This window comes from Ranitomeya variabilis, chromosome 7, assembly GCF_051348905.1.
Source record: "Ranitomeya variabilis isolate aRanVar5 chromosome 7, aRanVar5.hap1, whole genome shotgun sequence".
Taxonomy (NCBI): Eukaryota; Metazoa; Chordata; class Amphibia; order Anura; family Dendrobatidae; genus Ranitomeya; species Ranitomeya variabilis.
In genome coordinates, this window is record NC_135238.1 from 190,736,662 (window position 1) to 190,751,511 (window position 14,850).

General features: G+C 41.0%; 1 protein-coding gene across 1 annotated transcript in view; it reads right to left on the reverse strand.

Moving 5' to 3' along the window:
• Positions 1-12,572, reverse strand: part of ZNF804A (zinc finger protein 804A) — a 188,140-nt gene extending 175,568 nt beyond the window's left edge. Inside the window, exon 1 of the mRNA XM_077272572.1 lies at positions 12,315-12,572. Coding sequence (XP_077128687.1) covers positions 12,315-12,419 — 105 coding nt within the window. The 5' untranslated portion in view covers positions 12,420-12,572. The remainder of the gene's footprint in view (positions 1-12,314) is intronic.
• Between the last annotated feature and the right edge of the window lie 2,278 nt (positions 12,573-14,850).

Here is a 14,850-nt window from a genome sequence, read left to right on the forward strand (position 1 = left end):
CGCAAGAAGGAAGGCACAGATTTCCACCTGTTAAGAGAACTCTGGAGGTGCCATTGGACCGGCCGGATTTGCGAAGCCTTGTTATCCGGACTCTGGACTGAGGACCCAGAGATCTTCAGTAAAGAGGTAAAGAGACTGCAACCTGGTGTCCTCGTTATTTACTGCACCGCAACACGCACTACCACCATCCACTTCTATCATTCACTGTACGTCGCCTCCCCACCAGCAGGGTCACGGACCGGGCCTAGCCACCGTGACAACCCCAGAGCAGAGACTCAGAGGCCCGGTACCGGGTACCCCTCGGCCCTGCGGCAGTGGGGGGCGCTACATATATATATATATATATATATATATATATATATACCCAGAGGTATATGCATCTGTCATGTATGGTCCAGCATTAATGTATTTCTATATTCCTTTTAACCATCTTAGCAGCACTATACCACCCCTCTATACCATGGTGTTACAGCGAAGTGACTTTACCACCTAGCATGCACAAAGACCTTAATCACAGTGTTTAAGCATAAAGCACTTTGAAAAGTGGCAAAACTTTTTCGTAATGCAAAGTTGAACAAAAAAACTGTGACTTTTGGCATTTCCACATAATTTTCGGCCAGCCGTGCCAAAGTGCGTGGAGCTGAGAAGTCAGGCGGAACAGGCACGGCAACGCCCCAAACAAATTAATCAAAAATAGCAGCACACATTCATGTTTCTCATGACTAAAGTAACATTTCTAGAGAGGCACAAGGAGGCGCACACCACTGATAAGATGTGGCGATTTACTTAAGCGACGTGCGGGAATGCAAAAATGAGATGCACAAAATGCATTAAGACTAGCATACAAAATGCTAGTCTTAATGAATCAGGGTCAAAGTATCACTTTTGTGGTCACTGACTTACCTCAAATAAAAGAATTGACCATTGGCACCACATTACAGTGTCAGATCTACAAAACTGACATATCTAGACTTGACTGTATTAATTCATGTACATAAAGTAATGAGCACAAATGTAAATAAATAAAATGATCAAATCTACAATTTACTTATTTTCAGAAATTGTTTCACAATTTGAGCAGTCAATCAAAATCTGAAAATCAATTACAAGAGGTTAAAATCCTATCGTCAGAAAGAAAATTCACATTTTTATAGCAATTCAACAAAACAACTGAACGGCCACATCCCCTCTCCCTGCTTTATGAATAAATCAAATGGATAATTAACCACAATATCCCACTGACCAACTGCACAGCACTTTTGACAAACATTTGCCTGAAACTAATGCACCACAGCAAGTAATATTTCACAAGGCAAATAGCACCCGCTACTTCTAATGGTGACATTGTTTAGAGTTTAGTGTTAAATGAATGCACAGAACACTTCAGCCCTCGGAGAGCAACCCCAAGACACAGCAAATACATTATTTAACAGCCATTGGGAGAACAAAGCCAAGAAAGAAAAAGTAAAATGTTAACTCAAAAGGGATATTTCTGTATAGCAGGTGTGTAACGGGTAATCACCGGGCTGGTAGCCAGATTTAGAATGGCACCTGTCTGACTCTTGTGACCCATTGTACCACTAGAATAAAGTAGCAGAGGCTCTAAGAAAACAGCCATTATGTATAAAATACTCCCCATGTGGCTTTCTGAAAGGACCAAGCAGAGTCGGCAGGAGACTAACTCAGAGTGGTCTTCGCAGGGGCAGGCTTACCACATTCTCAACTGCACATGGTCCCGTGGGTGAAGGGTGGTCCCGCTGTCTCCCATCAGAGAACACAGGGGACCTCCTCTCCGCATATGACTGTGCTCAGTAGACACCTTTATAAGTTTAATTATTTGCTATTTCGACAAGTTGGTCTTACTCAGGATCTTTAGCATGGAAATCAGAGATTTTAAAGGCGTTGTCCACTACTTGGCCAGCCCTTTTTCAATGCTTATGTTTCCCCCCGTGTAGAGTAATAACACCTATACTCACCTTCAGTGACGGCCCCGTTCTAGCGGTGTCAGCACTGTCTCTCAGGAGGATTCCGTGACATTATTATAGGGTGAAGGGTGGTCCTGATGTCTCTCATCAGAGAAAACAGGGGCCCTCCTAATTGCTATTTGCTATTTCTACTAACTGGTCTTTCCCAGGATATTTAGCATGAAAAGCAGAGACTTTAAAAGGATTGTCGACTACTCGAACAACTCTTTCACTATACCTATGTTTCCCCCTTATAAAATAATAACACCTATACTCACCTTCAGTGCCGACCCTGTTCCAGCAGTGTTGGCACGGGCTCTCCCGAGGATAGCGTGACATTATTATGGGTGAAGGGTGGTCCTGCTGTCTCCCATCAGAGAACACAGGGGACCTCCTCTCCGCATCTGACTGTGTTCAGTAGATGCCTCTATTAGTTTAATTATTTTTTATTTCTGCAAGCTGGTCTTACCCAGGATCTTTCACATGGAAGGCAGAGACTTTAAAGGGGTTTTACACTACTCAAACAACCCTTTCTCTATACATATGTTTCCCCCTTGTAATCTAATAACACCTATACTCACGTTCAGTGCCGTCCCCAATCCAGGGGAACAGGGTCGGCACTCCTCTTGTGTTGTGTGACATTATTATGTCATGCGATCCTCACTGCCAATCAGTGCTGGCTTCACTCTCCCTGCTTTTGGATGAATCACTAACATCCAGAGGAAGTGAGCGCTGCACATACTTCATTTGGATGTATGTGATTTGTTTTAAGGTGGAGAGAGTGAAGCCAGCGCTGATTGGTTGCAAGGACATAATAATGTCACACAATCCTTGAGTGAGCAAGTGCCGACTCTGCTGAAAAGGGGCTGGCACTGGAGGTGAGTATCAGGGTTATTATTTTACAAGGGAGATACATATGGATTGAAAAGGGGTTCTCTGAATAGTGGAGAATAGTGGAAACCCCTTAAACAGTGAACAGGCTGTACTGATATGTATAAGAGAAATGTATTGACCTAGAGGGTATTCTTCTTCTTTACAGAAACATTGTACTGGTAGTTTTAGGTACAAAGATACATATTTATTTATTAGTACTTCCCTATATATACAGTACATACATATTATGAGCAAACAGCAGAAAAGTTAAAGGTAGATTTTTTTCTGTAAAGATAGTAAATCATACTGCTGCAAAAAAAAAACATTTTTGTAATACACTTTCTAAAAAAAATGTCATAAACAGGTAAATAGCATGGACTTAAGTGGTATTCCTGTAACTGCAATAAACCATATAGAAAATACGATTATTTGTGGTAACTGATAAAGGATCTCCCCATGTTGTGTGGGTTTCCTCCTGGTCCTCCAGTTTCCTCCCACATTCCAAAGACATACTGATAGGGAATGTAGATTGTGAGCCCCAACGGGCGCTGCAGAATTAATGGCGCTATATGAGTGACTAAAATAAATAAATATGATGTAAGAAAGCGAACCATTTTTTTTAATAATTACCGAATAACAAAAAATTTCATAAATATAAAGCTTACTAGATGGAGGCGGTAATGTCACGAATCGGGAGGGCGGTAATGTCACGGTGGGGGCAGGCTGTGCAGCCTTGAGAATCTACCCCCATGTGCTCACCCACCTATCCACTCTCTCTCTTTCCCCATGTGCTGACTTCTCCCGCCTGTGCTCTCTTCTTTGACCAGTCTACCCCATGTGCTATCCCCCCTGTCTCTCTCCTTCCTGTGCTGTGTTCTCCCCTCAAAGACAATACTGACATTACAGCAGGAGATCGCAGAGGATACATTTTGTGAGGTAAAATATTGTTTTAGAACAGTCAGTGAAATATTTTACCTGACAAAGAAATCCTCTGCGATCCCCTGCTGTAATGTCAGTATTATCTTTTGCTTCCTCCCCTGCCCAGGAGATGTGGTATGTTCCGTACACGGTCAGACACAGACAATTTTTAACCCCTTCATGACCTTGGGATTTATTGTTTTTCCGTGTTCGTTTTTCACTCCCCTCCTTCCCAGAGCCATAACTTTTTTATTTTTCCGTCAATTTGGCCATGTGAGGGCTTATTTTTTGCCGGACGAGTTGTACTTTTGAACGACATCATTGCTTTCAGCATGTTGTGTATTAGAAAACGTAGAAAACGGGAAAAAATTCCAAGTGCAGTGAAATTGCAAAAAAAGTGCAGTCCCACATTTGTTTTTTGTTTGGCGGCGATACCAAATATGTGTAGGTTTGATTTTTTTTTTATTGATTTATTTTGATTGGGGTGAAAGGGGGTGATTTAAACTTTTATATTTTATTCACATCTTTTAAAAAAATTTTTTTTTACTTTTGCCATGCTTCAATAGCCTCCATGGGAGGCTAGAAGCAGGCACAGCACGATCGGCTCTCGTACATAGCAGCAATCTGCTGTTCGCTGCTATGTAGCAGAAAATCAGGTGTGCTGTGAGCGCCGACCACAGGGTGGCGCTCACAGCTGCCGGGGATCTGTAACCATAGAGGTTTCAAGGACCTCTATGGTTACAATATTGAAGCATCGCTGACCTCCGATCATGTGACGGGAGTCGGCGATGCGATCATTACCGGCCGCCCGGCTGGATGCGGTAGTTAAATGCCGCTGTCTGCGTTTCACAGGGGCATTTAACTAGTTAATAGGCGCGGGTAGATCGCGATTCTGCCCGCGCCTATTGCGGGCACATGTCAGCTGTTAAAAACAGCTGACATGTCCTGGCTTTGATGCGGGCTCACCGCCGGAGCCCACATCAAAGAGGGGCTTCTGACCTCGGACGTACTATCCCGTCTGAGGCCAGAAAGGGGTTAAAATGAACTTTAATTTTTAGGAAAACCCCTTTAATGTGACCGGCTTCCTCTGCCTGTAGACACGTCGCGCATCTGCCACCGTGATCAGCCGAATGATTTACTGTGCCTGCACGGAATTCGCTCAGACCGCAGCCATCTTTGTGCAGACAGATAGCGGCGGTCACATTAAAACTGCGCTCCTCCTGTACAAAGATGGCGGCGGTAAGTAAATCATTCGGCTGATCCCGGCAGCGGCGTGTTCGTGATGGTGTTCCGCTGGTGGTACCACGAACGGGCTGCGTATGACGTATACAGTGTGTGTGTGTGTGTGTGTGGTGCATACGGCATATACAGTGTGTGTGTTTGTGTGCGTGGTGCGACGGTGTTCCGCTGGTGGCACCGCGCAAGAGGCTGGTACCACCAGCAGTTTCCATAGTGAGACACCCATCACTTGGGTGTCCCAATATGGAGGTCGGTGAACTTCCACCGCTTGGAATCCTGGGATCCGGACACATCTGGATGGAACAGGATGTGAAAACATTATAAGGTAAATATATAATTAGATATGTGTGTATTGCAAAATGATGTCTAAAAAAACTGTAGAGTGCCTTGCAAAAAAAAAGTTTCATGTAGTGAAGTTTATGTAAAAAGAAAAAGCTTATGGCCGTTATGACCATGAAAGGGGGAAGTTGAAAACAAAAAAATATTTTGAAAGACTGAACAAGTGCATCACAAAAATGTCAATGTGTATATGATATATGTATGTGCATATTTTATATATGCTTGTGTGCGTATGTGTCTGATGTATATGCATGCGTTTAGTGTTATGTGTAAATTCATGTGCAATTTATTTATATATGCATATTTGTGTATAATTGGGTGGGGGTCCAGACACGTCCCGCACATAAGCCCTTCACTGTCAGCCTCCGCCCCATTTCCATGTGACATAAATATCATCAATGTTTATTTTCAAGCCACCCATTGAAAGGGCTTATCCAGTCTTCTAATAAAAGTCTATCTAAATCCTGACAGTGTGCAGTGTGCACACTGTCAGGATTCATTGGTATTGCTGGTGAGAGTTGCTGTGTATGGACCGCATGCTGTCAAGATACAACAGAAGTCGGCAGTCACATACAGTGACTTCAGGCTTTCACCAGAATGGACAGGTTTCAATAGATTCTAAGCTGATGGTGCCCAGATTATAAAATAAACCTTTTATACTATATATCACCCCAGTTTTCCAGCACTCATCTCCCTTTATTTTACTGTGTCAGCAAATGACACATCTGGCTCAGGTATCACATAGTACTCGCCAATAAGAAGCACTCCACTAAATTACATTAAAGGTCCTCTAAGGCTAAAACACAAGTTGGCATCTTATGTTAATACTGTTTAGAAAGCTTTTATTATCTGAGCTAATACGGTGAATGGGAAAAGAATTGCCAGTGTCCATTACAGCATGGAAGCTGAATTCAACAAGTTCTATCCTGACTTTAAAGGTAGAGTGTGCAACAATTAGATTTGGGACTGATCACCTTGAGCCTATATAGTAACTTGCCCCAATGTACAAAAACATAGGACTGGTCTTGTATTTGTGGATCAAGACTCCCATAAAGTATACCATACACTGGTGTTTGTCAGTTTCTCTTAGCTGTTATAGAACTACAACTCCCAGTCAAAGGCTGTTGGTCTGGAAGTTTTAGCTCCGTGACAGCAGAAACTTCCTATGTAAAAAATTAGGGTTGTAGCTTATCTAATTCTTTCCAGTGTTTTTCAGTACCATTGATACACAGGAGACGACTATTTCATAGAGTGGCGGGCGGACTAAAAATGTGTTACGGGTCAATAATTTTTCAGCAATGAACGCTGTACAATCTGCAACACTTGACTCTAGGGATGCAGTGAAAGAATAACTAACATTGTATTCCCAAAATGCATGGGAAACATAGAAAAGCAACTGCGCGATGGCCAAAAAGTGGAAAGAAAATGACATTTTTACTAATTCATCAGATTCAGTTCTCTAAGATTCTTCTCTCACACACTGGGAAAATGTAATAATATGTGAAAGCCTAGAACAGGCATAACGGGGGTTGTACAGGGCAGTTAGGGTGAAGTTGCGTCATGCGGTTTCATCTGGTCAAAACTAGAAGTAGGTGTTAAAAAATGAAAGGAAAGCTTTATGCTTCTTTTTTTAAAAAACTAGTATGAAGACAGCCTTAGCACAGAATAAAAAGCCTAAATCTTAATGATTGATGGTTTATTGCTTGAGTTGACATCACTTACTGATCGATCAAAATCAAACAGCAAAGATTCCCAGTAATCACAAGAAGGATGGGTAAGAGAGCTGTTCTGCATTATCACTGCACAGTACTTCTTTCCTTAAGATGATGTGCAGAGAGCAAAAACTTGGTCCCATTAATGCGAGTTACAAAGCCCGTTTCGGGAAGCTCTGCACAGTGAACATTCCTGAAAGTCCCTCGGTGAGAGTTCCAGCTGTCAGACTCCCACCAACCATCAAGTGATGGCATAATATATCACGGTTGATGAGGTGGACCCCTTGGTGATGTTATAGACGTCACCTGTTCCGTCCTATCTGAAAATTGTTGAAGATAATATGCTCCATCTTGAACTAACATATTTTTGGAGGTGGACTATTGATATATAAATCAGTCTTATAAACATAAATGAAACCTGTTACCAGGTTTGGCCAATATGAGATACAGACAGCACCTTTCAGGCCTGATGTACAGGGTTCTATAATGCTGTATATCTGCACCCAACCCGACCTGTAAGAGAAGAAAAATGTTTATTATACTCACCTGCGGAGCGGTCCGGTTAAAGGGGTGTTGATGTTTTTGGTCCGGCGCCTCCCTTCTTCTTACGATCACCGTGCTCGTTCTTGCTTCATGTGGATGACTTCCCTGCATCATCCACACAGTCTCCTCGGCATCATACTCCTGTTGAGGGCAGAGCAAAGTACTGCAGTGCACAGGCCCCCCGGGAAAGGTCAAAGAGCCCCAGTGCATGCACACTGCAGTACTTTGCTCTGCCTGAACAGGGCAGAGAAGTACGCCTGCGCATCATCCACACGAAGCAAGAATGAGGACAGCGATTGTAAGAAAAAGGGAGGTGCCAGACCAAGAACATCAATACCCCTCAGTCCGGACCGCCCCGCAGGTGAGTACAATAAAAGTTATTTTTCTACTCTTACAGGTCGGGCTGGGGACAGATATACAGCCTTATAGAATGCTGCATGGTGGTGGCCGAATCTAATATCGGCCAAAGCTGGTGACAGGTTCGCTATAAGCATTAATCAGACTAATATTAGGGTCCGTCTGGTTCCATTATGGTGTCCTTCTATCTATGTAAGGGCAGGTGCAGATGAGCGTGTATTCTCTAATCCAAGAGAATTGGGCCAATTTTGCAAATCATACTCTAATCATACTGTGGTCAGAGTTTGATCAGAGTGTGATCTGATTCTCTCGGATAAGAAGATAGATTTAAAAAAATCTTCATTATCTCCATTATGTCATTATGTCATCCAAGTGCATTCCAATGTTTTCCACGCACTCATTGACTTGCATGACCAAGCGCAATCCAAATATCGGATCAAACTCGGGCATGCAGCGATTTTTTTCCTTGGACATTCTCTGACTGAGCAAGAAATCGGAAATGTGCACGATCCTATAGAATAACATCGGTCTGAGTGAGATTCAATGGTTTGGTGGATCACGCTCGGACAGCAAATACGCTCATCTGCACCTGCCCTAATGTTATGAATAGCAATGCATGTTTAGACATGTTCCCATCAAATCTTATAGGATATAAGATGGAGCTTCAGATGCAGATGTGAACACGCCATTAAGTGGAGCATATGACTGTTAGGACCAGATATACAACTGGTACTCTTATTTTTATAGCTGTGTTATTACAGACATTAATTATGAACTATGAGACTCTCTACAGAATGTATGACAATAATCGCTCAAGCTGATGCATTTCACTGTGCTTAATTGGGCTGGACGACAGCACTGGAAACTTTCCTGACATACTAGAACGTCTCTAGTACTAGAGGATTGTATGGATTTTCTTCAAGTACAAAATCATATTATTTATGAATCGTCCATCAATGTAGAGTAGTCGTCTCTATTGTACATGTCTCTGCTCTTTATAGCACAAGTGAATGGACAACAGCATTACTATCATCTTAGAATGCCCAACACCTTATGTAAGCACTTGCATCATATATGAGGATTGTCCCCACAATTTCTAAAACTTAAACGTACGTAAATTGTTCTTTTATTCTATAAACTACTGACAACATGTCTCCGAAGTTCCATGCAATAAATTTTTTATTTATTTTCTGAAAATGAGAAATGGTCAAAATTACAAAAAAATGCATTGCTTGCAGACCTTAAATAATGCAAAAAAAAACAAGTTCATAATCATTTAGAAACAACAGTACTAATGTTTTAACTCAGGAAGAGTTCAGAAATCAATATTTTGTGGAATATCCATGATTTTTAATCACAGCTTTCATGCGTCTTGGCATGATTTCCACCAGTCTTTCACACTGCTTTTGGGCGACCTTATGTCACTCCTGGTACAATAATTTAAGCAGTTCTTCTTTGTTTGATAGCTTGTGAATATCCATCTTCCCCTTGTTTTCATTCCAGAGGTTTTCAATGGGATTCAGGTCTGGAGATTGGGCTGGCCATGACAAGGATTTGATGTGGTGGTCCTTCATCCACACCTTGATTGACCTAGCTATGTGGCATGGCGCAATGTCCGGCTGGAAAAAACAGTCCTCAGAGTTGGGGAACACTGCCTGAGCAGAAGGAATCAACTATTTTTCCAGGATAACCTTGTATGCGGCTTGATTCATAAGTCCTTCCCAAAGAACAACCTGCCCAATTCCAGCCTTGCTGAAGCATCCCGAGATCATCACCGATCCTCCACCAAATTTCATAGTGGGTGCAAGACACTGTGGCTTGTACTCCATTCCAGGTTTAACCATTAGATGACCAGGTGTTGATCTGGGGACGCTTCAGCAAGGCTGGAATTGGGCAGCTTAATCTTTGCGAAGGACATATGAATCAAGCCGCATACAAGGTTATCCTGGAAAAACAGTTGATTCCTTCTGCTCAGGCAATGTTCTCCAACTCTAAGGACTGATTTTTCCAGCAGTACAATGCGCCATGCCACACAGCTAGGTCAATCAAGGTGTGGATGAAGGACCACCACATCAAATCCCTGCAATGGCCAGCACAATCTCCAGACCTGAACCCCATTGAAAACCTCTGGAATGTAATCAAGAGGAAGATGGATAGTCACAAGTCATCAAACAAAGAAGAACTGCTTAAATGTTTGTACCAGGAGTTGCATAAGGTCACCCAAAAGCAGCGTGAAAGATTGTTGGAAAGCATGCCAAGACGCATGAAAGCTGGGATTAAAAATCATGGTTATTCCACAAAATATTGATTTCTGAACTTTTCCTGAGTTAAAACATTAGTAAGTATTGTTGTTTCTAAATGATTATGAACTTGTTTTTTTTTCTTTTTTGCATTATTTGAGGTCTGCAAGCAATGCATTTTTTTGCTATTTTGACCATTTCTCATTTTCAGAAAATAAATACAAACTTTATTGCTTGGAACTTTGGAGACATGATGTCAGTAGTTTACAGAATAAAAGAACAATTTACATTTTACTCAAAAATATACCTGTAAAGAGAAAAATCAGACAAACTGAAAATTTTGCAATGGCCTCTTAATCTTTGCCAGAGCTGTATGTTCACATAGAGTTTTTAGATGTGGATATTTTTGTCTGAAAAATCCAAGTGAAAAAAATGCTTAAAAAATATATTTTTAGCACGTTTTCTTAAGTTTTTTTTTGTTCATGAATCAATTGATTCAGAAGTATAAGTGCTCATTTTAACATGTGTTTTTGGGACAAATTTTGAGCATTTTTTCCAACCAAAAAAACTAAAAATTTGTCATGTCCATATTACCTTTGAAATGAATAGAAAGCTTCTTCAAAGAGTATTTGAAGAGATTTTTCATGTGGATTTAAGAGCAGAATCTGCTCCAAAAAATGCATAAATCAATTAAATGTGAACATACCCTTATATTTCTTAAAACTGATACAGTATTATCATGGAACGATTATCATTTTTTCCATTGGCGTATACTACTAACTACAGCTAGAACTCTATTTTATTCATGACAGCAGTGGTGTGGCCAGTAGTCTCACTTTTAGACCAACCTGTAGAAGAAAAGTTTGTGTGACTGTCACAAGAATTCCAACATTCTGGATTCCACCTATGTTTCCCTCCGCCCATGGTGAAACTTTGAAGCTAGATGATGGTATTGTACTATTTTCCCTTGACTGTCATGTTACCAGACGTCTCTGAGAAACCCTAGGCTCACTTTGACTTTTAAGGTCAACTGTTGAAGGAGAAACTTCTTCTGTGGAGATGTCATAACAAATGTCATCACTTCAAGCAGTTTCACCTGCATTCTGCCAAACTTCATGTTACACATTCACACACTTCATTTTACGTGGACGTAGGGACATTTTAACAGAACTTTAAAATAAAACAAACCTGACATACATTCCATAATGAAACTGGAATTGCACTCCGTTACCACGTAAAGATGACCTGATGAAATACTGATGGAATATAAAGCATGTGTTGTATATCAGCAGTTATTTACAGAATATTAAAAATCTGCAAACTTCTCAAAACACTTAAAAAAGATCATTTCCCAGAATAGCGTAGATTGGTGATTAAACCATGAATACCACATGAGTTGTGAAAAACTCAGTTGTCATGGATCTGACAGACTCCCATCTACTACTGTGTACATAAACATGAGATGCCATCATGGTGGCTCAGTGGTTAGCAGCACTGTTGCTTTGCAGTATTGGGGTCCTGCGTTCAAATCCCACCAAGGACAACATCTGCAAGGAGTTTGTATGTTCTCCCCGTGTTTGCGTGGGTTTCCTCCGGGGTCCCCGGTTTCCTCCCACACTCCAAAGACATACTGATAGGGAATCTAGATTGTGAGCCCCAATGGGGACAGCGATGATAATGTCTGTAAAGCGCTGCAGAATATGATGGCGCTATACAAGCAAAGCATAATAATAAGATACATCCCATACAATATTGTATATTACATAACACTGATCCCCCAAGTTCCACCTTTCTGAATCAATTATACATCATTCATTGCTTTATTAATTCTAACCCCCAGCGCTGTTAGTTACTAGATAGCTCGTTTCATCAATTCTTTACTTTTAACTATGTAAAGATGTTTAAGTATAAAATCCAATTATTGATTATAAAAAATAAGACAGAACCCCCCCATAACATCTGTAACTTAAGACATTATAGCAAGCAGTAAATACACCTACCTAATAAAACCTAAACTACAAAATCTGAAGAACATTTGGCTTATTGGGAAATCAACTAAATCACTACTGGGGACACAATGAGAATCTAAAAGACGCAGACAACGCAAAGACGAGAATCATGCTCCTCACCAGAGTTGTGCTGCTAGTGAGGGGTCTTCTGAAAACTCCTTTGACGTTACGGAAGTGTCCGTTGCTCAGGTGCGAGGAGCTGATGACAATGTAGTAGCACTCCATCCCTCCATTACATGCGATACGACGTTCAGTGCGAGCTCGAGCTGCCGGCCAGCGGTGTCCTGACTAATAACGCACAGTGAGATGATCTGCTCTGGTGTCTACAGGGAGAGCGGAGGAAAGTGTGTGCAGCTGCCTGAGGATCTCTCGTAGCTCTCTGTTGGGCTGCGAGCTCCAGTATTACTGCTGCCTGACAAGCACGGTTATTATTATACGGGAGGGTTATGTCGCTCCATTAAACTGAGCCAATAGAAGGGAGGCGCCTCAGCTACAACACACAGAGCTGTCAGGAGAGAGCTTATGTCACACGCTACTCGGATCTGCTGGATGGAAGGCCCTTCATATTGTCACTGCACTTAGTATATGTTCATCAGGCTGCTCAGCTATTGCTATACATGGCGGGATCCTGTGCTGAAGCTTTATATCTGTAGCAGGAGTGGATTAATTAACTATAAAATGATATTTCGGACATTCAATAAACTTTTTTTTCTTAATATGCAAAAGACAAAACTGTTATCACTTACCAGAATTTTACGCGTCGATATGCATAGTATTCAGCAGTATGAAATCTGCACAGGTCTTGCGCCTATAGGGCCTTTCTGGGCCAGGAATAGAGCACAAGGATAGATGAAAAAACGTGTCATCGGAGTCAGATTGGGGCACCAAGCATCCACCAGTAATATTGACGCTTGGTGAACACTGTTCAGCTACATGTAAAAAATATTTTATATCTTACCCTCATTCATAAATGTACCAGTGCTTCTATAGAATAATAAACTGGGTAGTTTGTGCCAAATACTGCTCACATAGGGAGGGTGGGGGGCCACCTCCTGTACAGGGGTCCACAAGGGGAATCACCTATTCTCCTGGGGGTCAGTCCAACCCTGAGTCAAATGGTTACATTACTGTAATGTAGATATGGGACGGAGAATGTGTGGAGTTATTCCTCGCTGCTGAAGATCGAAGACATCAGATGCCAGGAAATAACCAGATGTGGTTGTTCCTGAAGAAGACATGTGTTATACTTCGAAACGTGTCAAATAAAACTGCATGATGTTAATTCCTGGCAATCTCCCGCAGCACGGAATAACTCCACTAATTCTCCATCCCGTATCTATAACCGTCCGATGACCCGTGGTTCCGCAACAGCTAAAGAACATTTCCAAATGCATATTTTAATGGATCAGGTTAGCATAATTTGTTTTTAACCTAAATCCAGCTCATGAAATAAGACTCTATTTGCACTACTTTCTCTCCAGCTTTCTCTATTACTGTAATGTAGTTATTAAAAACTGGACCTATCTGAAAACTATACTAAATTCTTAGCTGTGGTATGGTTTGGGGTTTATTTTTTTTTACACTAAGCCATCCAAAGCCCCTTTTTTCTTAGACCAGACAATTTGTACAACAGTTTAATTAACTTTTGACAATCATTTCAATCCCATTTATTCAGCCCTTACCAAAAATGACATAACAAGAAAGGCCAGGTAGGTAGATGACCAAAAAGTCAGTCCCTGTAAAAGCGCACTGTGTTGGTGTGGTTTTTAGGGAACTTTACATTCTATTTAAAAAAAAAACAAAACATTATCCTCCCCTCCTCCCTTGACAAAAACAATTGCACATGAAATTCAAAAATCGCTTGTGAGCAGCAAGCACACATCTGACACTGATTTTATTTTTTCTGTTAAAAGCATTGTGCTGTCTTGCTCCTGATTTCTAGTGCATTAAAAATGAACAAAAAATGTGTAATTGTAATTTAACCCCTTCATGACCCAGCCTATTTTGGCCTTAATGACCTTGCCGTTTTTTGCAATTCTGACCAGTGTCCCTTTATGAGGTAATAACTCAGGAACGCTTCAACGGATCCTAGCGATTCTGAGATTGTTTTTTCGTGACATATTGGGCTTCATGTTAGTGGTAAATTTAGGTCGATAATTTCTGAGTTTATTTGTGAAAAAAACGGAAATTTGGCGAAAATTTTGAAAATTTTGCAATTTTCACATTTTGAATTTTTATTCTGTTAAACCAGAGAGTTATGTGACACAAAATAGTTAATAAATAACATTTCCCACATGTCTACTTTACATCAGCACAATTTTGGAAACAAATTTTTTTTTTGCTAGGAAGTTATAAGGGTTAAAATTTGACCAGTGATTTCTCATTTTTACAACAAAATTTACAAAACCATTTTTTTTAGGGACCACCTCACATTTGAAGTCAGTTTGAGGGTTCTATATGGCTGAAAATACCCAAAAGTGACACCATTCTAAAAACTGCACCCCTCAAGGTGCTCAAAACCACATTCAAGAAGTTTATTAACCCTTCAGGTGTTTCACAGCAGCAGAAGCAACATGGAAGGAAAAAATGAACATTTAACTTTTTAGTCACAAAAATGATCTTTTAGCAACAATTTTTTTATTTTCCCAAGGGTAAA